General features: G+C 48.7%; 1 protein-coding gene across 2 annotated transcripts in view; it reads right to left on the bottom strand.

Moving 5' to 3' along the window:
• Positions 1-1,545: 1,545 nt before the first annotated feature.
• Positions 1,546-23,086, bottom strand: part of VANGL1 (VANGL planar cell polarity protein 1) — a 47,211-nt gene continuing 25,670 nt past the window's right edge. The window contains exons 5-9 of one of the 2 annotated variants that reach the window (XM_074808652.1): positions 15,554-15,687; positions 12,492-12,530; positions 12,055-12,187; positions 9,780-10,014; positions 1,546-7,861 (exon numbers count right to left, since the gene is read on the bottom strand). In XM_074808652.1, the coding sequence (XP_074664753.1) occupies positions 7,601-7,861; positions 9,780-10,014; positions 12,055-12,187; positions 12,492-12,530; positions 15,554-15,687 (802 nt within the window). In that variant the 3' untranslated portion in view covers positions 1,546-7,600. The remainder of the gene's footprint in view (positions 7,862-9,779; positions 10,015-12,054; positions 12,188-12,491; positions 12,531-15,553; positions 15,688-23,086) is intronic. The other variant, XM_074808662.1, reaches the window with a different exon arrangement.

Raw genomic sequence — 23,086 nt, 5'->3', positions numbered from 1 at the left:
GTCAGAGGTTTGGGTCAGTAATACTTAATTCAATGTTGCACCCGAGGCTCCATCACACCTCAAAGCCCCTTACAACTTCAGTGAAAGACTTGGCCAAACCAGAACAGCACCCTCAGCTCTAATTTCTGCTGAGCTACACACCACAGCCCCTTATGATTCAGATAGCCAAGCTCTGGGCGAAGGCCAAACGAACTAGTCCCTCTAGCAAAGCCTGTTCCCTCCGTCGGCTCCCACAACCCACGGCAGAAGAGAAAGTGCCACAAACAGCAGCAATTGGGTGTTGATTTGGTATCAGCGCTGAGCCACAAATGAAACAGAGCATGCTGAGCTCTACGTAAAGACACAACTCTCAAGGCTAAGAGCTTAGAATGAGGCTGACAAGACCATTGTCTTGTTTGTGCCAAATTCCTGCTTCTTACACCTTCCCGCGACATGCCTGCACAGAGCCTTTACCTACACAGCTCCAGTCCAGCAAGTCAGGTCTTCCTCCGAGGGCAGGAGGGGACCAGCAATGGCTGCACAGCCACCACAGGCTCTGCAGGGCAGTAGCAGTGCTTTTTCCTTTCCCTGCCCATCTCCTGGAGCTGCAAACAGCCCGGGGCTGGGCACTGCCAAAGCACCAGCAGGGTGAGGGGGACAGATCAAAAGCAGAGAGATCAAGGGAGGGCAAGAGGCAGGACCGAGCACACCCCCATCCCACCCTTCCTGCTTCCTCCCCGGCTTCAGTTCAGTGCTCTGTGGCCTAAATACATCCATCTCCCCTCAAGCAGAGAGTTACCCACGTGGCTGTTTCTCTCCACAACTGCTGCACTCTATTTTTCACTGCCCAGCAGCATCCTGTGGATTTTTCCAGCAGTTGAAGGCACCGAGAGGAGATCTGCTGGGCAGGGCCCAGCTGTGAGGCCAGGCACTCCCCATTAAAGGGGGCTTTCCTGAGAAGTAGGTACCAAAGACTATCTAGGTGAGAAGGCTTCTCCCGCGTTTCCTCGGGCATGGCCCCTCGGTCTTTCCGAGCTCTCAGCATGCCGGTGATGGAAACTGGAGGTGGGGAAAGCCACACCCATGGGTGCTGTTGAGGCGAGATCCCCACACGTCGTTTTAGCAGAGCACAGGCTCGTGTCCACACAAACAAGGAGCACTGGCTTTTCTGCCTCTCGCCACTCCTCCTCCCTGCCAGGGCCAAATAAGGAACTCGGCAATGAATCCTGCACTTCATAATTTGTGTGCAAACTATGGGAAGACAGGAGGCAGAAAAACCTGTTCCCACACCAGTCCTGCCCTCCCCCCCCCCCCAGCTGCATTTGCTCCCCATCATTTGAGATTTCAAGGTGTTCAAAGCAGTCACCTACCAGCCTTTCTTCAGGAGTGATAAATGAGTTTGCATTTTACTGTGGCAGGGCAGATCAGAAAGGTCTAGAATGAGGGTGGCAAAAAGCCTCAAAAAGGTTAAACCACATGTTTTCAGGGCCCCTCCCAGCCACAGCTCAGGAATGCTCGAAGGCCAGAAAAGCTTTCTTTTTTGTCTGAAAGGATAAGAGGAAGGAGTGGGACTATCAAATCTGGTTTCAGTTTATTTCCAGAATTTTACTGTACAAAATATGCAAAGTGTAAAACGGTTTTAGGTTTCAGTTTAAAAACAACAAAACCCCATCCAGCTATAACTTAAGAGAACCCAGCTTGGAACAGAACAGTTTACTAGGCTAGACCCACAGTGCATTAATGTCACAGACACCAGGAATTTGCTTACTTAAGTTCACGATTAGAAAAGAACAGAAAGACCATGTACCACTGCAGTTAAAGTCACATGTGCAAAGAAGAGGAAAGAAAAAAAAAAAAAGAAAGAAATGCTGGTTAGTGTCTATTATTTAGAAAACCTTGGCAAAACCCATCTTACTATACAGAGTTTGTGTAGAAAAAGAGTATTACACAGTGATCAAAAGAGGGTGAGGGAAGGGCGTTCGCTCCCACCCCCTTCCCCAAGACACAATAATGCTGAATCAAAGAAACAGGCACAGAAGAGTGTAAGATTCCTTCACAGTTACATCTGTGCAGGTAGCGAGCCACAGCATCCCCCCCGTGCACGCAGGAGACTCCCCCAAGCACCCTTAGCGCTGGTGAGAGGTGCCCGGGAAGCAGCCAGAGGGAAGGATTCCCTCTCTGGACAGGGCACACACAGGGCAGGGCTGGCTGCCCGCAGGGCTTCGGTATGTTATGGGGATTAAAAAACCAAACACAGACTCTTGGAGGGATGCAGAGGGGTGGCAGGGACCCGGCTCAGGAGTATCCCAAAGCGATCCACACGGGTCACAGAGCAGCTGTTGGAAACGGCAACTTTTGGTCATCATCTATTGGAGGCAGCAGCCTGAACGCAGGAGGATGAGTATTCCTGTAGGAGACTTCATGGCCCAAAGCCATCTCTTTTTGGAGAACAGAAATTTGGGGGTTTTGGGAGGTTTTACATTATTTTCTTTTTTTTTTTTTAAAAAAACCCCAACAAACACCTTAAACCCAAGAGTGCTTCCTTCTTAACACAGTTTAAACACTGAACCACCAAGCCTGTCTGGAGGCTTTAGACATGTATAATGCACACACCTATAAGGGAAAAAGCACACAGACACACACAGCTGATGAGAAAGCAGAGATCTGCACACACACCTCGGGAACAGCTTTCGTATGGCAGGGCAGAACTGAGCGCAGCTGAAGAACGGAGTCTAGGACCAGACTACAGCATTTTTGCCAAAGACTGCAAGAATTTTGTTTTACCTTTGACAAGGGCAGATTTACAAGTTTTGGTAAGCAAGATGAAATGGGCTTGAATAGGTTTCCACGTTTAGCCAGGTATGGATCTTTCTGCTTTCTTCAGCAGCAAGTGTTGGAAACCAGCACATCTCGAACAAGACTGTTAAACGCTACTTCTGCAGGGCCAGCTTCAGAAACTGCTTCCCCACAGCTTTCGGTGTACTTGGCAACAGCAGATTCCTGAGCCTCTGTGTGGAGATTCCCCATCCCAAAGGAATAGGTTAAGAGGCTCCGTGAGGGTTGGGATTTGTTTTGATCTCCCCCAAACTTGTGCCTTATCATGAGCTGCCCCCGAGCTCCAAACTGCAACCCCAGCACCTCCCACCCCAGCGGACACTTGTTCTGCTTCGCTCAGGAACTTTGGGGAAAAAACACAGCGAGGGGAGGATGGGAGCTGGAGAGACTGAAGTTGCTGGCAGGAAAATTTTTTGAGGCAGAAGTCAGAGGAATAGCTGGCAGAGGCTGAAATCAGATCTGCCTTTCTCTCCAACACCTCCTTTCAGAAGGGGTTGCTCCTGAAGGCACCCAGGACAACCCCAGAAGCAGGAGCTGACCCCACTCTCACACAAGCTGCCCCCCTCCCCAGCTCCCCTGCTGCCTACAGGGGTCTGTGGGTGGCAACATCTCCCCTGCCACAGGGTGAAAACCAGTAGCTGCCAGCAGCCCTCACCACCTCCCCAAGCTGACCGCGGGGGCCTGGTCAGGGACTGGCATGCTATGGAGGGCAGTGCTAGGATGCTTACACTTCTGACAGCGCTGCCTGCTCCGCTCCCAGGAGCAGGAAAGGAGTTCGAGACCCAAGGCAGACCCACCGAGCCTACACATGGATGGCTGCAGCCACATGGCAACGAGGAGCAAACAAATGCGCTAACAACTTTTGCCCAGGCCTAGCTACAGGACTGGTATTAAGGGGCCAGTATCTACCCCTACACCAACAGAAGCTGCAAGAAATCTGACTTTTTCACTCTTTAGCCATGAAAGAGAAAGCCAGCCTTCGTGGAAACCCACAGCCATTTCCATCTGCTCTGGAACAGTTGAAAGTCTTAGCTGCATCTGGTTTTGGAAGATCTCAGCATGGTTTTGGATTTAGGCTGCAACAAGTCTGAGAGCAAAAACAAAGCCTTTGAAGTATATGAGCAGCATACTTGAGAGTCACAGGAAAAACGCCAACATGGAAAAGAGGAGTGGGGCAACACCACTCCTGGCTAGGCAACACAGCACCCTACCAAATGGTTCAGCCTTTAGTGAAGGATGTCCAGTGCAAGCATCTCCTCTGAGGGGGACATTGTCCACTTCACCACAAACAGGGTTGTCTTATAAACCATTTGAATGCTAAAAAACCCCAATTCCCAATAAGGTACAACCATCCAGGCTGGGAGAGAGGAGGGAGAATATGTGCAAGGAGACAGTGCGGGATAGGAGAGGCATTTGGAGGAAAACAGCCTGCGCTTGGCTGGCAAACCCTACAAGCCTTATTTATGCTCAGCTCTTGGCAAGCTCTGCAGAAGTAAGGACTGCAGGATTTGGATCAGAGCTTCGTTCCCTGTGATTCGATTCTTACTCATTAGCTGGCTATAAACAGAGTTAAACAAACCAGTCTGCTCTCACCGCTCAGCATTTTCATAGAGAGTCTGAATTCCTATAGATGCCACAGATCCATCTGTGCATCTCAAAGCACTTGACGACAAGTTGAGTTTAGCCTCACAACACCCCAGTGAGGTAGGTATGACCGTGGTCCCCTGACTTTGCACAGAGAAGGGAAACAAGAGAGACCCTGAAAAATAAAATGTCATAAAAAACACCCCACTGGGGAATACTCAGGAGTCCCAATTCCCCTTTTAGTCTGTCCTCACCCCTAAGCGGGTTGCATCTCTAAAGAGACTGTTCAAGAGGCCAAGTCCTCTCCTTCAGATTTCATCAGGCAAAACATTCATGCTGCTGACACAGGGCAGAGCTGGCCCCCCCTTGACAACGTCCTTTTCGGCAGCAGGCAGAAAAGGCAGCACAGAACCACAGCACACAGATGAGGAAGCAGACGCAGCGCGAGCACACGCCGCTTCCGTCTGCCTCTCCGTGTGTTCAAGGATTTAACGCAATTAAGACATGAGTTTCCTGAGCAGATACCATCAGACAACCCCCCTCATGGGGGAGGGAAAAGGAAAGGGGAAGGAAATCCTGGGAAAGTAAGGAAGTTTTGCAGAGGTGCCTGTGACAAGGTGCTCTCACGCACACGGCACACCCAAGCCCCTGGCAAGGTGGTTCTTGTTCTGGCTTCACAGAAATGAGCCAATTCAGCCACAGGCAGTAGCCTCCACGCAGGCATAAGTGCTCCACAGTCTCGCAAGCTACTCCCAGTCTCTCCCACCTTGCTGGTTATACACATCATAAAATTCAGATACTTTAGGAGAGCTAAGTGAGAGATACTATATGCTCTATAGCATATTATTACTATATTGAATAGCATATACTATAGCATATATTATATTGAATAAACCAACCTATTTTTTCAAAACAAAACACTGCAAAGGCCACAGTCAATAAAGGAACACAGACTACCAGAAAGCCTGACCTAGAAAGAAACCCAAACACGAAGTTTAGAGAAGGGAAAACTCTTCCTACTTCCCATCCTTTAAGGGTCACGGGCCTGATCCCATCATGTACACGTCATCTAGTTTCTTCACAACCCCGTCTGGCACATTACATGGAGAAGAGAGGATCCAGCTGACTACTACACACTTGTAAGAAAGGTGCAGGACACTGCAGCTGTCACCTGGATGGGGAATCTCCACTTTGGACCCCTGGCTCACCAGGGTGCTCCCCTGATCCCGAGGGGACTATCCGCAGGTGCTGTTGGACATGTAGCTCCGTTGCTGCTGAAGCTAAAAGAGGCTGGAACCCTCTGCCCTGAACCCAGCACCCCTGCTTAAGGTGGCTGCTCCCTCCCACTGGCCTGTGGTGGGCACTGGCCACTTTTAGCCAGGCCACCTCGTGGTGGTGGGAGCATGGAGGCAGCCCAGGGAAGGCCAAAGGGGACAGGAGGGGTTGTCACAGCCCCTTGGGAGATGCAACGAAAGGCACTGGCTTTACCTCGCTGAACTGGGGTCCTCTGCGTTAAGACATGGGTATTGAGGGCATGGTCAGATCCTACCTGATAGAGATATTTGCGTGGCAAAAGTCTGGGCAGAAGGAACCCAGCGTTTGCATTCACACATGCAAATCCACTGCCACAGAGCTGGGGTGGGAGGGATGTCTCAGAGGGACCTGACTGAAGACAGGTCACTGCCAGGCTCGGAGCTGGCTCCAGAGTCACATGATGCCCTGTGCCAGCAATCAGAGTTCAGACACTGCTTCAGGCTCATCGTTAAAACATAAAAACCTTCCAAAACTTCACAGAACTCAGGTGATGCTAAAGTTGCACGTGAAAGCTGGACTGATGGGCAAAGGCAGCCTTACAAACAAAACTGCACCTCTTGGGAGCAGATCCCAGCACTGAGCAGAAACTCCCTCAGTATAGAAAGACCAAGAAAGGCAGGTAGATTTTCAACATTCAGAAATAGTTTCGTATTTCTTAACTACAGCTGAAGGCGTACGGTGGGAAAGGACACACACTGCAGTGTTTCCAGAGCACAGCAGTTCTCCAAAGCAAGTGCACGTGGCAGAGGTCAGCCCTTCCCTGGCTCCTCTCCTCAAGGAGGGAAGTGCTTTTGCCCGTCTTTTCCTCCAGACGCCCTTGAAAGAGTCAGCTAGAGAGGGAGGGGCACATTCCTGCCTGCACCCCCCTTCCCCTCAAAGAGGCTGTCAGGCACAGGGAGGGTCTGTGATTTATCTGAGGATTAGCCAGCTACTTACCTACCCTGTCCCAGTGCAAATACGCAGCCCTTGCAGGTGCAAAAGGAAGCAGCGGTAAGGCAGACCCCGAGGGGACCGTGGCTGGAGAAGCATTTGGAAAGCCAGACAGAAGGGGACAGAAACAGGGAGCCTTGGGAGTGCCCGACAAAGATGCGGGCAAGTACGAGAAAGGAAAGCAGGTGAGAGATAACAGGGAGCTGTGTCACGCAGAACAGTTTCACTAACAAGCCCTGGTAAAAAAAAATAAGAAAAAAAAATTTCAAGAGCTGCAAGATGGGCTGATCCAGTTTAAGACAAAGCAACTTCACAGAGACACAGAGAGCAAAACCATCCCACTATGCTCTTACAGGTCCAGCACTGACAGAAGAGGGCACATGGAGAGGAGGAAAAGAATAAAAGTCTTCAGTCTCCAGATTAGGTGGCTCACAGAAGCAGCCCTCTCCTACCCCGCCTGTGATACCCTCTCCTCCCTGAGTGAACAGGGACTGCCATGCCCCGCTGCGAGCAGGTTGCTATAGCAGAGAGGCGAGCAACGCGCTCTCAGAAACAGCTACAGGTAGCAAAAGCAGACACGCAAAAGCGCAGGCGCGTGCACGGCGTAAGGCAGCGCTCCAACAAAAATACCGACCTTGCAGTCGTGCGGAGAAAGAGCGAGCGTGAGATTTACAGTATGCCTGGAAAGGGGCGGGGGGGGGGAGAAAGAAAAAAAAAAAAAATCTGTTCTGTCTCCAAGGCTGAGCTAACCGAGCCAAGTCACCCTGTCGCCTCTTAAGATATTTCTTTCTAGATAAGATATCCCGGCTTCCCCCTCCCCTTTCCAAATAAAGTGCAGATGGTCAAATATTACTGGTCCATCATCTGCCAGTTTCAGTCAGCATTGGGGAAATTAAACCCAAAAGCACAATATTGAAAAAAAAAAAAAAATCCCCAGACAACCCACCCTCAAAATCCCTTAGACTGAAGTCTCAGACTGTAAGCGGAGGACAAATTTATGAGATTTAGGGTCTATGAACTCTTCTGAGAGTTTGATGAAGGGGATTTTCTTCACATTAACAACAAGGCTGAAGTCCAAGCACTTGAGGACAAACACAATGCCGTCTTGTAACCCGCTTGTGACCGCTTCCTCGCTGACGAGCGTCCACTGCTTGGAGAACCAGCGATCCCTGTCGTACTGGAGGGTTGGGCCCGGGTTGAGGTAACGCTCCAGGAATGCCTGCCAAGAGAGCGACACACGTTAACACCGGCCCACGACTCGCTCTGCATCAACGCTCTCTTCCCATCCCCAGATACAGCTTCGCGAGCACAGGCTTGCCACACTGCAAATTGTTTCAGCTTCCACGCTTCGAGAGACATCCTCTCCCCAGTCCCTCCCAGCTTTTCAGACCCCAGGAGCAGACACAACCACCAGGAGATCCTCTTTCAGTCCATCCCAGCAAACCTGCAAAGTTATAGCCCCAACTTCTGCTGTCGGCACTGCCATCAGCAGCAGTTCCGTAGAGTAGAGGTCATTTCTCCCCTACCAGCCCCATAACCCATCCCAGAATCGCAGTCCCAGACAGGCAGATGGGATAGCTGGCCCTCTCTTCTTCAGGCCAAGCTAAGGCAGAAAGCAGAGGTTTCCATGTTTACTGAGGCTGCAAAACTGAAAGCAGAACAGGGAACGCCATCTGACATCCCTTGCATTTTAAAGTCTGCATTCTTAATGGCAGCAGAACTCCCCCCTGCACACCTGGGCGAGGGCTCCAGTGGATCCCAGTGAGAGGGTGCTAAGTCCCATCTCCTGACAGCATTTCTGCTCCTAGCATAGTGAGTCCTGGATAAATGCCCATGAGTAAATTCTCCCGTTTCTAACCCTTCTCTAGGATCGCGGGGTGTTCTGAGAGGGGAAGGTGGAGAGTGGGAGGGGGATCATGCGACCTGTTTACCCCATCATTCAGTCCTTCCCTCTGTCTGGAAGAGAAGGATCTGGGGGTTCTAACTGACAAACAGCTGAACACGAGCCGGCAGTGTGCCCAGGTGGCCAAGAAAGCCAACGGCATCCTGGCTTGTATTAGAAATAGTGTGACCAGCAGAAGTAGGGAGGTGATAGTCCCCCTGTGCTCTGCACTGGTGAGGCCGCACCTGGAGTGTTGTGTCCAGTTTTGGGCACCTCAATACGAGAGAGATATCGAGGTGCTGGAGCGAGGGCAGAGGAGGGCAACGAGGCTGGGGAAGGGCCTGGAGAATAAATCCTGTGAGGAGAGATTGAAGGAGCTGGGACTGTTCAGTTCGAGGAGGAGAAGGCTGAGGGGAGACCTCATCACTCTCTACAGCTCCCTGAAGGGACATTGTAGAGAGGTTGGTGCTGGTCTCTTCTCACAGGTGATTAGTGACAGAACAAGAGGGAATGGCTTTAAACTGCAACAGGGGAGGTTCAGACTGGACATTAGGAAAAAATGTATCACCGAAAGAGTGGTCAGACAGTGGAATGGGCTGCCCAGGGAGGGGGTGGAGTCACCATCCCTGGATGTGTTTAAGGGTCGTTTAGATGAGATGTTGGGGGATATGGTGTAGGGGAGAACTTTGTAGAGTAGGGCTGATGGTTGGACTCGATGATCCCAAGGGTCTTTTCCAACCTGAATGATTCTATGATTCTATGCAAGTCAACAGTCACAGTCAGGGCATGAAGCAGCAAACTGACATTTGACCAAGCGCCCCATGAATTAGAAACACTGTCAGACAGACAGGCATTTAGGCGATAATTAGCAGCAGTCCAAAATGCAGCACTGCAGAGGGGACATAAAAAAAAGGTCCTTTGCAGGTTGCCACCTGCATCATGCTGCTACCCTAACCCAGCTGGGAGAACTCTGTTACTCAAGGTCACCATCTCAAACATTTCTTTGGTACTCCCTGTGCTGAACTGGACAGGACAATTCTCTCATAAACATTTTCAGATAAAAACAGAAGATGCTGTAGAGGAAACATTACTTCCCTTTAAGACCTGATGCAACCTGATGCACTGACTGTATCACAGACAGCAACTATGAAAGCCTCTACTCACCTCCCTTGACTATTTTCTGTTCTGTGTGCACACGCAGACGTGCCATCCCTTTTCCCCCTCCTTCCTGCACCAACGTTAAAGAAAGCGTTACCTTTGGTGTCATGTTATTGGTGATGCAGAAGGACAAGTGTTGCAAGATGCTCTCCATGCTGTGGTACTGCTGCTGGCGGGTGGTGCGAAGGTACTTCTGCAGAGCTCTTGCCATGGAGGGGAAGATTGCCTGGGCTGCTTCTCGGGGGTCCATCATCTCTCCTGGAGCTTTCTGCTGTTCCTCTGCCTGGAGGCGTTTGATGTGAGTGAAAGCCTCTTCTACTGCAACCACAAGCCTGCAGAAGGAAAATCAGGACATCAAGAGCTGTAACAACAGAGGTAGGATGGGTCTGTGGTTAAGGCAGAGCCTGGGAGTCAGGATTTACAAGCTCCTACTCCCATCTCTGCCACTGAGTCACTGCCTGCCATCAGGCAATTTACATAAAACCTTCTCTACTGACGGTCTGAGGAGCAGAGAGCAGCTTTTCTTTCCTTGCCCAAGCCATCCAGCAATTGAGGGTCATAAACCAGGATTAAGACTTTAAAAGCCCAAGTGTCATACTTGGTTCTGCCAACACAGCATAAACATCAGCTACATGACTCAAACAAGACACAGCTGCCCTTGTGTTTAATGCCTGTCTTTGAAAACAACGGTTTCAGCACACAGTACCGCAGTGTGAAGTGTAAGGACAGGCAAGCAGTCAGGAAAAGGCTGGCTATAAACTAGCATGACCCAAGACACAGACTGCTCTGAGACTCTGTGCTCACAAGCTGCAGTCTGCTCCGATTTACACCAACTGGGTACCAAACTGCTGCTGAATGATTGCTCTGCACTCCTCCACTGCACAGTGACGGGGCTCCCATCTTCCCTCCTAACACTGCAGCTAAAGACAACCTCTGCAAACCGTTCCTGGCACAGGTGAGCAAACACCAAGACCACACCATAAAAAGGCAAACAGATGCCATACGCCACTTGCAAGTTAGCCCAGTACTAAGGGGGGGGGGGGGGCGGGGGGGGCTACACTGCAGTTAGTGAGGAAAAAGCAACGATAATGGAAGAGTCACTCAGCAAAACTCTTGCACCCCTCCAGACAGGACTTGTTTCACACTAGATTTCCACTCATCACCAAATCCTGTCCACGCTGCCCTCAATACCCAAAGCATCTTAAAGCCAGAGGAAGCTGCCTCACGACAAGCAGAGGTATAGCATACCGCATCAGACTACATATGAGGAACAGCACGAGAAGCCCTGAGCCCTGCCCGTTTTGTTTAATTTGACTTGGGGGAGGTGGGGGGGTGGAAATCAGTTTCTAATCTCCTCGTGTCTTTTTGCTGCAGCTCTGACCTTCCTCCTTGGAAACATCTGGCCTGATATTCTAGTGACTGATAGCCTTCCTCTGTCTAAGCAGCTGTTCTAAAGAAACTCATCAAGCAAGAGAGTCATGTCTGTTAGGATGCTACACTGCACAGAAAGGAAAATTTAAGTTCCTATTACTCTGACGTTGGAAGAGAGCCCGAAAAGACAACGGCTACAGAGCACAGGTCAGACCAAAGCAGGCTAGCAGGGCGGGGGACACTGTGCCAGCACTTTCCCAATGAAGTATAAACTGCCAAAAGAAAACACAAAACAAGCCAGCTCCTTCCAGTTACGGCACATTCCTTCCAGACACAGCTCAGTTCAGGGGTATCTGTCCATAAGCAATTTGCCTCAAACTGTTAGGTATGTTAACTACAAACTGTAATTAGGCTCCAGAGCAATAGAGGCACTATCTTGGGTCATCTCAACAAAGCATCAACTCTGCAGCCTAAGTGTGACTGGCAGAAAACATACTTGTGTCCCAAAATAAAATGTAACAGCTCTGGTCACATCTTTCCTCCCCAACTCATTGAAAAGGGCAAACTGCCCCTTTTTACTAAAAAATGTTGCAGGCTACTGTCTGCAAACACAAATATTCTCCTCGCCCATGAACAGGCAACACCAAGTGCTCCACCGATCCTGTCCCTGGATTATTTGAGCTGAGATGACAAGCCTGGGCATGGGGGAAAATAATGGGATTTCCTACAGCAAGTAACTACAGATTTGTCAAGCACTGGACTGTTCCCTAATCCATGACATTGCATTAGCTTATCAGCATAATATACATGAGCTCTGCTTTATGCATGTTCTTCAGATAATTCCAGTTGCAAGCTGTCACCATCCCTTATGCATCTGGGTTTCATACGCTTCTTTGCCAGGACAGATTTACAGCCAACCCCAGCCCTTAATCACGGGTCCTCCCCCCTTCCCGTCAGCCTCGCAGCGTCAAGGAGCAGCACCCGGGAAGGGATGGCTTTACCTTGCACGGCGTTTTTTCACTCTGCGCTCATGGTCGGCCTCCTCGTAGTAGAGCTCGTTGTGACTGGAGTCCCTGCGACGGGCTGCGGCTGCAATCATGGCACGGGACTGCCCCGACGCGTTGTTACCTGGGCCTTCGGGAGGTGAGGACGAGCAAAAAGGAGACCAGAAAGGCGGCGTTACTGCCACAGGGCTGGGGCTGGGACAGACCAGCACCCCACAGCATCTGTCACAAGTGCTCTGTGGCTCCAGCCTTCCCAGCCAAAGCTATAAACTCTTCCCCGATCCTGACAAGCTCTGGTAGAAACCCTGCTAGGCAGCACAGGCTTAGAGAGGGGGCTTTGGCACGTGGACAAGGGAAGTTAGTTGGGATGAAGGAGCTCACACAACATAACACAAAGGCAGAGGTGAGGTGCGCATGCCAAGGATGCAACTTACCACCCATTATATACGTTTTCAGTTTGAAGGCAAGGACAGCTGGAACCCACCACATTTCAGCAACAAGACAGTGTGAGAGAACAAGAAGTGAGGAGTTGCAAAGAGGAGAAAGACAAACACAAGAACATCATGAGACATGGAGATGAATGAACGAAAACCAAACTCCAGACAGTTACACGCAGAGAGGAAAAACAGGATGCAAAGGCAGCAGGGTCACCTTTAGACAAAGCATAAGGTTTTCCAGAAAGGTGGATGCTGTCAGAGCAGCAGTCCTGCAACAGGGTAGGCTGGAGTCTATGTGTGTGGCAGCTTCCCGCGGCACTCTGAGCAGCACCTGCCATTGCAGCTTCTGTTACTGTTAACAGATCCTATACAGCTACAGAAACAGGGAAGCTGCAGTCTGCTCTGTGACACCGGGACAAGTGACAGAGCTGTCCACTACAAGACCTTAACTATGACCTTAAAATACAGTAGTAGGTTCTGCAGCTCCCCCATGAAGCTCACAGCTCTGGCTGTTTGGACAGAGAGAGGGAAAAATCGTTGCCCCAGAAGAGTCTACCAACCCTTCTATCTAGATAGAGGATAAAGGTGGGTCTACCCAGAGGGAAAAAGGAAAAGTCTAGGACTGCCTCCAAACCACCAAGAGCTGCTTTTCTAACTGCTCTGAAAGCCTACACTCTCAACTGGCAGTGGTTAAGGCCAATCCATTCTGCAGACATGCTTAAAATTGTTCTACTCATGCAAGGGCACTTTTAAATTTTTTCCTAAAAAGCACAAACCAGATTCCAAGACAGAAGCCTGAAGCTCAACGATGGGAAGGACAAGCATTCACACAGACAGCTTCTTAAGAGTCTAAACACTTTAGACTTAGTTTGACAGCCCTGAAATGGAGAATATGACTCAAGGGAGACACTAGCTCCCAAATTTAGGTTAGAACTGTAATTTGCCTCAGTGTCTATGCCTGGCAATGAAAACCCTGGTTTTGAAGGTGAGCCTCCCCACTCTGTATAAGAGAGATTACAGCAAGATGTTCTGCCTTCCTGGCTGCTCCAGTATCAAATACAAAAGCTGCCAATAAATCAGGCTGCCTTAATAGCATTACTGTCTTTTCACATGGAGGGTGTAAGAGACTGTCAGGATGCCAAGGCAAGCTGCAGCCAGAACTACACTCTGCTTCGTAAAATGGATGGGAATCCTCTTAAGGACATACCTCTAAGCCTGAGATTTCCACGTCCGCAAAGGCAGCGGCACTGTACAAGGAACAGCCCAGGCAACCGGTACTGCTCCAGAAGGGAAGGCATAGCTTTCAGGCCCTGGCAGGCTCATGAGCTTGACACCTAGAAAGACCTGCCAGCCGCATCTGGAGCTTGCTTTGGTTCCTTCTCTTCCAAAGTTTTGTGACCTAGCAGCTGCTAAGCTACTACTGCTACAGACCAGCAGTTTTTCTTCTGAGCTTGGGAGTCCTGTTGTCTCAGCAGGTGCTGCAGGAACAGAGACCTTGCCAGCTCCTGAAGAGATGCTGCAGCACAGGAGAAGACGAGCCAGCTAGTAACCAGAATGGCACGTCCTGCAGCCAGCCTGGCGGGCCACTGGGTTTAAATGGTGTGCTGGCACCTGCGTGATTGAGAAGTCCTCACTTTCCACAACACAAGCCTCACAGAGAGAGCAGCTGGAATGAAAGATTTCACCTCTAGAAAAGCACAGAGCAAGTCTGTTTGCTTCCCCTCTCCAACTCAACCCGTTCCCTCCCACCTGAGAGCTTCTTCACCCCAGGCAGCAGGAGACACACAACAAAGCCTGTCTCTCTCCGTCCTGCCTGCTTCCCCTTTCCTCTGTCAGGATAAGGACATCTCACCAAGGATCTAAATTTCCAATTAATTTTTCGGACTCAGGAGTGCTGCATCAGGTTTGGGGAAACATTAAGAATACGGTCTTTGAAATTTATGAAGTCACCAAAAATGAAAAAAAAATATTTTAAAATACCCCCACCCCCACCAGGCAGTGAAACTTTGTTGAAGGCAAAACAATCATGTCTCATGTTTTCCCATGTGACAGATATTCTTCATATTTCAGTTTCCACACCTTGCATGCAGAACTATCTTGCCCAGCTAAGTCCCTCCAGTCCCTTCCAGCTCTCAAAGCCTTTCAGTACTAACGAATTCACAGGCAGGATGTGCTTTACTGCATCTTGTCACAGGACTTCAGCCGTCCTTCACCATAAAAGCTTCCCTGCACAACTTCAGCTCTTCCATCAAAGGAATGCACACTTTTATACCGGCTGTGATGGCTGGGCACACCCTGCTTATCATGCCCAGCTTTCACTGATAGGGGTTAAGAGTGTCAAATGATTAAGTGCAGTTTTCACTGCTTTGAGTGTCCACAGGGATCCTACCCATCCATCCTCCCGCAGGCCTCTTTAAAGCCTGAAAGTTTGCAACAGGCTTGTAAACTGGCAAAGCTCAAGGGGGATAGTTATCTGCCTCTGAATTTCCATGAACTGCTTCGCATCACGATGACTTGGGAGCACGGCCACGCGTAAGTCAGGCTCAGCTAATTTAGCACTAAGGCTGCAGGCTGACAAGCGCTGCTTTCACTGGCAACTGCTGCTTACAGAGTTGCTTCTTCCCACACTGGTATCGACCTCCTTCACTTTCCTGAAGGCTGGCTGTGGAAGCAGCACAACAGATGACTGGGGAACTCATTTAGGTTAAAAGTTGTGTTTATTGTACTATCACAACCAAGGAGATGACCCAAGGGTGACAAAAAGCAGAGGCTGCCTAAAACAAGCAGTGGTGTCGAAAAGCACTTGTCAAGCCACATAATAATTAAGCCTGACCCAAAACTTGGCCATTCCGCCTGGCAAAGACAAAAGCCTTATTGTGGGCTAAACACATCTGCAAATTCATCTGGAACCAGCAAACTCAGCACTGTTAGGAAGATTTCCAGCAAGAGACAAGAATTTGGCAAAGCAAAAAGGTGAGAATGTGTGCATAACAAAGCATAAAGCCAACCCAGCCCTTCCCCAACCCACCCAGTCTCAGACTACATTTTACCTCACCTACCATCAACATTGTAGACTTTCAGGCCAGCCATGTGCTTGGCTGCACGGGATTTGGAGGCTGTTAACAAGGCTGGGTTGTAGACTGTGAAATCTTTGTAGTAATTTTCCAGAACCACCAATGCAGCTCGCTGGATGCTAGGGAAAAAAGAAAAAAGAAAAAAAAAACCCCAATATGCAACAAGTTCTTTTGTTTCCTCTAAAAAAAAAAAAAAAAAAAAGAGGTAGCCACATTATTTGGAACAGGGTTGTCACGCCCACAGAATTGTGCAATAGCCAGAATATTAATTACTCTCTCTAGGACCTGAAATTTCATTTGAGATGCAAGATAAATGCCTCTGCCCTCACCTCAACAGAAGGATGACAGGAAATCCCTCAACAAGGGCAGCACACAAACTGAAGCACGAGGCTGCCTGAGTATGGGAAAACAGAACGAGAGCTCAGCCTGCCTCGGCAGTATGATAGCTGTGACGCAGAGACCTTGCCCAGGCTGAAGATCAGAGCACCACGCTGGTTTTGCTGTAGCTGGCTGGCCTAGACGGAGGGATCAGCTCAGGATGGATGCTTTTCCCTTTGAGTCATTTCCAGCCGCACCTCGCAGCTCCTCAGATCTCCTCCATCCCAGCACTGACAAGAGCCCATCTCTTCAGCTTTCACAGCAAGATAAAATCACTGCCTGAGGAGTATGGCTGCCAGAGAAGGGATTACCTCAGTATTGCTTGTTAAATCCCAGGCAAGGGACAGAATAAGGAGCAGTGACACTCCCCCCGTCCCTTTGAAGGGATGCCTCTACATAAAATGATGACACATGGGAGCAAAACAGCACATGCGCCAGCAGCAGGAAAGGCTCAACCCAGAGCTATCTTCCTTTCAATCATTTCAACAACAGAGATGTCTGTAGGCACTGCTACCAACAAATAGGACAGTATTTCAAAACAAGCCAGAGCTACGATGTTTAAAAATGCGAACACACACGTGGGATCTAGGACATAGCTCTCTCCCCACTGCTCTGGCTCCACGCCCCAGCGTGGCGTCTGGCTGGCAGTAGTATTCGCAGCAAATCACCAAGATCACCAATTCAGCCCGCTGGAGTTTGCCAAGAACCCACATTTAATTTCATTTTGAACCCACAAAAGTTATAAGGGAACTGCAAACACATTTGTTGCCAGTTAATTGTAAAGTTTACACTTACCAACAACGCCTCTCCTAAGGAAAGCAACCGAGTATTCTCACACATGTTACAACATAGGAAGAAAGCATTGCGAGGACAGTAACGTGGGAAAATAAGACATCAACAAATTAAGACGTAAATTCAATTCTCAGCACTGCCACTGATTCAACACATGCTCCTGAAGGAGCAGTTTAAATCTTCCTGTGCCTTGTGCTAATATTAAACTTCTGCATCACACCCCAGCAATTTAAACACCCCCCCCTCATCAGTCTCCAGCTGCCCCCCTCCCACTGATCAGTGAACGAAGATGCCAGCCTGTTCACAGGATTCTGAGAGAGAAGAACCCAGACTTCTTCACTGTGTACCTTCATCAGTCAGTATTACGGTGCAGTGCCATATATTTCATTAGCTGTATACATTTACGATGATGAATTTAGCTTTTGAAGCAAATTCCATCTTTAGGACTGTTTGGTGGGGTCTCTTGCATCCAGCTAGAGCATCTTAAAGAAGCTTTACCTTTCAGGTGCTGGTCCTTCGTATTTCCTCGTATCAGGTTTGTCAAAAGTAACTCCTCAAGCACTCAGCTACCGAGATGTAATAAAAAGCCACTACTTAATCAAGGAAATAATTTTCCTTTAATGAAGTAGTACAGACTGACCCACTGCCACACACACACAGAGGCACTGTCACAGAACAAGTGAAAGCCGATTTAATTCTCCCTGCCAAACTTCTGATTTCTACTGTGAATTTGCTGCAGCTTAAAAACAAAATTTCATAAAAGACGACACGAGGCAGCAGCACACATTCCCCCTTCTGACTGCATTCAAACATGACCGAGTTTTTCCATGTCCGCTTCCCATAGAGTTTCATCTCAAAATGCAGTGTTTGGAAAACTAGGGCCAACTGAAAACAAGATGACAAAAATGAACAGTTATACCCTGCTAATACACTGCACTCATTTCAGACAGCATTGGGACTTCCATCCCAGCAGTGCGAAACGTCTGGGAGGTGCTCCACTGACCAACTAGCTCTATTAGGAGAAAACACAGTGCATCACAGGAGAGAATAATTTATTTTAATACATACATATTTTCCCTGGACCCCACAGAGAATATTATCATCAGGATGCCAGCCTTCCCCACCCAGTACCCCTTCCATTCCCTCACTAAATAACCCACCCCACCAACTCACTGCCACATGCACCCAAAATCCAAACGCAATAAAGCTTTTACATTGTTATAAGCAACCATTGTTGCCCCGAAAATTAAAGCCCAGCTATTTTTTTGCTGATGCAAATCCAGTTCAGGTTCAGTCCCACATAAGAGATATCCCAGTCACACAGAGGGTCTGCTCTCTAGGGAGAGAATTGTAATTAAACATCAGTTTCCTAAATTTCTACCAGCCCACTTCTGTCTTCCATGTAGTCCGTCCTAAGCATGGCAGGTTAGGAAGACAGCTGTACTGTGACTCTTCAAATTCTCATTTAAAGAACAACAACAAAAAAAATTAAAGAGAAGATGCTGCAGACAAGAAAATTAGAAGGGTCAAAATAATTAGCAAAGAGCAAGGAGAAGGCTGAGTCAGAGCCTTCCAGGCTGTGTTGCTCAACCTCTTCACCCACATCAAGGGGAAGCCTCACCCTGCGCAGCGCAGGACAGCCAGTCCTGCCCCGTGCGGGAGCTGCAAAGCAAGAGGAGCCCTCGTCCGACCAGGCACAGCTGTCCCAAACACGGCAGCAAGGGACCCAACACACATGTGCAACTCAATATGCAAGAAAGAGGGTAACCGCAAGAAAATAAGGATCCAGAGCAGCCCTGAGGAGCGAGTAGGAGCGAAGCAAAACGCTAAGGAAGCCTGCTGTCTCGCAACAGAAATTTAGCGTTTTTGGGGACTTTCCACTGCAGGACAGAGCCTCTGCTGCATTGCGAGCAAGGTGAAGGGGCTGCAGCGAGGCTCCTCTCCACCCGCACGCCAGCTCCGAAGGGAATGGAAACTGGCAGCCTTCCCAGAACCCGCGTTCAGAGGCTGTTTCCGTGCGGCAGTGTCTCAGGAGGAGCTCAGCACCATGTCGGTCACTGCATTCATTCACCCCGCACTTCAGCAAACTGAGGCTTTCCTTCCGTTTACAATTTTAAAAGAATGGGGAGGGGCAGGAAGAATATGAACGGAAAGTCTCAATACTTAACTGCCTGTTTGGAGAAGAAGGTCAGAGTAAGGATCCTCCTCCTGTCCTACAAAGAGGATCTGGCAGCCCCCTATATTTCAGGCATTGTAACAAACTACCAGAATAAAGAAAAGCGTTATCAGGGCACAGAAAGCATTTTCATGCAACAGTTCAGACTCAAAACCTATGACAACACCTCTTGCACAGGACAGTGGCCTACTGGAAACCCCTTGTAGGCAGTATCAGTAAGGCTCTCCATTTTGTCACTTTGCATTTTGTGTTGTTGGAGGGTTGCTTGCCTTTTTTTTTTTTTTTTAATTATTATTACTCCCCTGAAGAAGGCCATGTCACAGCACGCTGCCAAGAGGGAAAGCAAACAAGCAGACACAACAGAAGTGCAGGGTATCTCAGTGGCATTTGGCAGAGAAATGCAGAGTCCTTTACAAACAGTAATGAATTAACTTTTACAGGGAAGTGGAGGAGGGGACATGTGACACAAAAGCAGCAACTATCACCAGGTTTTTTTCTCTCAAAAGGTAAGTCAGGAACAGTTTTTCTGAATACTTGCTGCTATACGGGATTTTGATATTTGAGGTCTTGCCATACTCTAACTCAGAGGCCATTTTGGCTTTGTATTTGCCTTCTGTGACGTAGCTACACTAATACTGAAATTGGCTTTTTTTAGAGGACTTCCAGGAAAACAAGGCAGTGCTATGCTGAAGCAAAGCACAAGGAAAGAACCCTGTTTATATAACCAAAATACTGGCTTTGGGCCCTACTCATTTCTAGAAAAACGTTTTGAGTCTTCTGAAGTGGTGGGAAAAGGTTAGTGAAAAAGAAAATAAGGAGAAGAAAAAAAAATGAAAGCCACACCTCTTCACCCAAAGTTGCCAGCAGACACACTAGGGTCAAACTCAGCAGGCTGCAGCAGCCCTCATTCACATAGTTTTAGCAGTTTTGTGCTTTCCTGCTAAGCTAGAAATGTGACCTGTCATGGTACTGTACCAACCATCAGCTAGACACGGCCAATCATCAATGGCAGAGGAGTGTCTCGTGCTTTTGCAACAGCTATAAATACACATCCAGAAAGAGCTGAGCTGGTTGCTACCAGAGCACCCACTTCCTTACCTTGCTATGGAGGCAAATCCTGCAGCATCAGAGTTTAGGGCGAGCCACACACCTAAAATCCATAGGGATAGTCAAGAGAGCCCTGGTCCCTGCTGTGCTAATTGAAGGCTGAGGGCAGAGAAAGCCCGGGGTTATTTAATCAAATGCTTCCCAACACAGACTCCTCCAAACAGTATCTTTTTGTGTGCTCCAAAACAGACACAGCACCAAAACAAGCCAAGGTCTCTGGACATGTAAAATACATGTCACAGCCAACTGGGAAGCTTTGGCACCTCAAAGAGAAGCTAAGCAAGGACTGCACAAAGCAACCTTCCACACAGAGCCAACTCTGCCTTACCAGCTGTCTCCAGCCTACAGCTGCATCAAGCTTATCTACTGCAAGAGATGCTGAGGTATCCTGGAGCGCCGAGTTGCTCATCCGCAGCACTTCTTACTCTCTAGAAGTGCTGCCAGCTCACACCCAACAGGCTTAGAAAACTTCTGTGCTTTCCCAGAAACACCCTACAATCACATCTCCCTCCCAGAAAACCCTTTTCCTTCTCACGCTCTTTTGCTCGGCGCAGAGCTGAGGCTCAAGTTCTTGGTCCTTCACCATGCTTGACTGCTCTTCCAAAGCAAAGTCACTAGGACCAAAGCCTTCAAATAAAACTGGAAATAGACAATTGCAATTAAAATGCTTCCCACACCAACATCCCTGCTGAAAACGATTACAGAAGGTATTTCCACTATCCTCTACATAGATTTGCTACCCAGCTCTGCCTACCATAGCTAGGGCTGAGTCCAGCACAGGCTGCCCAGATAGATGCTCCCCAGGCAGCACTGCCAGGCCAGGGGCTGTCTCCTGCAAGCTCCTCCAGAGCACAAGGGATGTGGTACTCACTGTCCTTCCCAAGCAGCACCTCGGAGCAAGGCTCCTGAGATGACCAAGGCTGTGCAAAAGCGCTTCACATCACTGATGGCAGCACCAATGCCTTAGCTGCAGTTTTGTCCTCTCCAGTAAACAGAGCTGGAGCCAGATCTCAGCGGAGATGCCAAGACAAGAAACTCCTTCAGCAGCTGTGGCCAAACAAGCAGAGCAGAAAAATGTCTTTTGATCGTCTTAACTACAACAGCATTTCAGTTTGGTAGAGTCAAGAGAACAAGACCGCAGCCCCTAGGAACAGGAAAACCACATTTTCTTGTCAGACAACCACAACTGAAGTCTCGGCTCAGCTAAGGCAGGCAAGCGTGTTCCTCGCCCTCCCTGGAACAGGCACCGGGTGACCGGGACGCAGTGAGTTTGTTTTAGATACCAGACTTGTGGCATTTGGTCAAGCAGGGAAGAGAATTTGCAAGGTCAGGCCTTTAGTGGGGAAGGGAAGGACACCTCAGCATAGTATCAGGTTGTCACTGTGTCCCAAGGGAGCAAATATCCATTCATTAATGGTGCAATTTGGGCTCCATATAAAAACACACACAGGGTTTGTCTCACAGTTTTTCAGCAACCAGTCCCTATCTGGTCTCTCCCCTCCCAGCCTTTTTAAAAAAAAGAAAAAAAAAAAAGAATGTGTTCCCATCCATCCCCAACACTGGACACCTGAACAACTGTTAAATGAATGTTGTAAGTTTAAGGGTAACACCAGCCCAGTTTCTAGCCACAGATCTCCCCTTTTCTGCCCTCCATGGTCCAAGATATGGTGCTCTACAACACAAGCACTCTCTGCCTCATTTTTTGTGAGACAAAAGCCAGAATCAACACACCAGCTGAGCAATGCAGTGGTTCGCTGCTGATGCAGGAGGGATTTCAGTGTACAGATTTTCTGAATGAGAGGGGAACAGTACAATTCATTTTCAGCTGTGTGTTTTTGTTTGTTTTCCTCAACAGCAGTCTAGCCAAAACCATCCAGTATGGCCGAAAAAGAAAAGGATCCCTGCAAGCTGACTACTAACATTGCTGTTATGGTTGAATCTTTATTATTTGGAAGAGCTGTGAGTACATAAACGGGAGCTTTTAAGCTAGAGGATTTTACAGGAGGGTATGACCAAATTTTGGGGGAAAAAAATAATCTACTCCTTTATGTTATATGACCCAAGCAAGCTACTTATTTTAGCCTCCCTGAAGAACCCTATAAAAGTATTCCCAGACCAGTACTAAGAAGATGCTGCTACAGAAGTACGGACTGCTAAGTTTTAGCAAGCAGCTATAAAACCCCAGTAAACCCACAGGCATGCTCCCATTGCAATTCTCCTTCTGAGAAACTTTCCAGGCTGATACTTCAGGAAGTTAACTGGTCTTTAGGGTACCAGCACACAGGCTCAATGTTTTTCTCAGTCACTGGTAGAACTTCAAATGTCAATAAATGCTTTCCCAACAGCCACACTGCCCTTGCTTCCACTTCAAACAGCTGAAGGTGGCAGCTATTGTAATTAGTTAGGACAAAAACCCAAAACTAGTGGTAATTTATAGTGAGGAGGAAGAGGAGGAAAGTGCAATCCTCTCACTCGAAGAGTGGTCCAAAAGGTCCAGTAATGTGATTTACCAGGACAAGACAGTCGTGGTGTTGAGGCCAGATATTAGTGACAGCACCACACTCCTTTCCTCAGTAACACAGTGAACATCTCATTTCATGGTACACAGTACCAAGGAAGGCAAAGATCATAGGGCCACTTGTTATCTCCAACATCATATTCAACAGATAGAAAACGAAATAATAAGCTGCAAAAGCCTAACATGAGTTTTAGAAACCATGGAGGTCCCAGAGAACCAGAAGAGCTTCCTATGGGAGCGGGGGGGGCTCTTTTCACAAGAAAGGAAAGACTTAAGCCCTTGCTGAGCCTAAGCTTCTTCCCAGGTTCACCGTATGCAGTTCTAGGATGCCTTATTGCAATGGGACAGCCTAGGCAACCAGAAAGGCTGTCGTCCAGCCCCCTTGCAGAACAGCAAAGGGGAGTTTGTTAGCATGTGGCAAACGTACGTTGCACCAATTACCTCAGCCCATCCATTGGGACGGGTACGTGAGCGTACAGCAAGAGCAGCTTCAGGGACTGTATCTGAAAGAGCAGCTTGTGAAAGCCTGAGCATGCGGCACGACAAA

Source organism: Strix aluco, chromosome 2 (assembly GCF_031877795.1).
Source record: "Strix aluco isolate bStrAlu1 chromosome 2, bStrAlu1.hap1, whole genome shotgun sequence".
Taxonomy (NCBI): Eukaryota; Metazoa; Chordata; class Aves; order Strigiformes; family Strigidae; genus Strix; species Strix aluco.
Note: the sequence above shows the minus strand (reverse complement) of the source record. Positions and strands in the feature narration are given on the sequence as shown.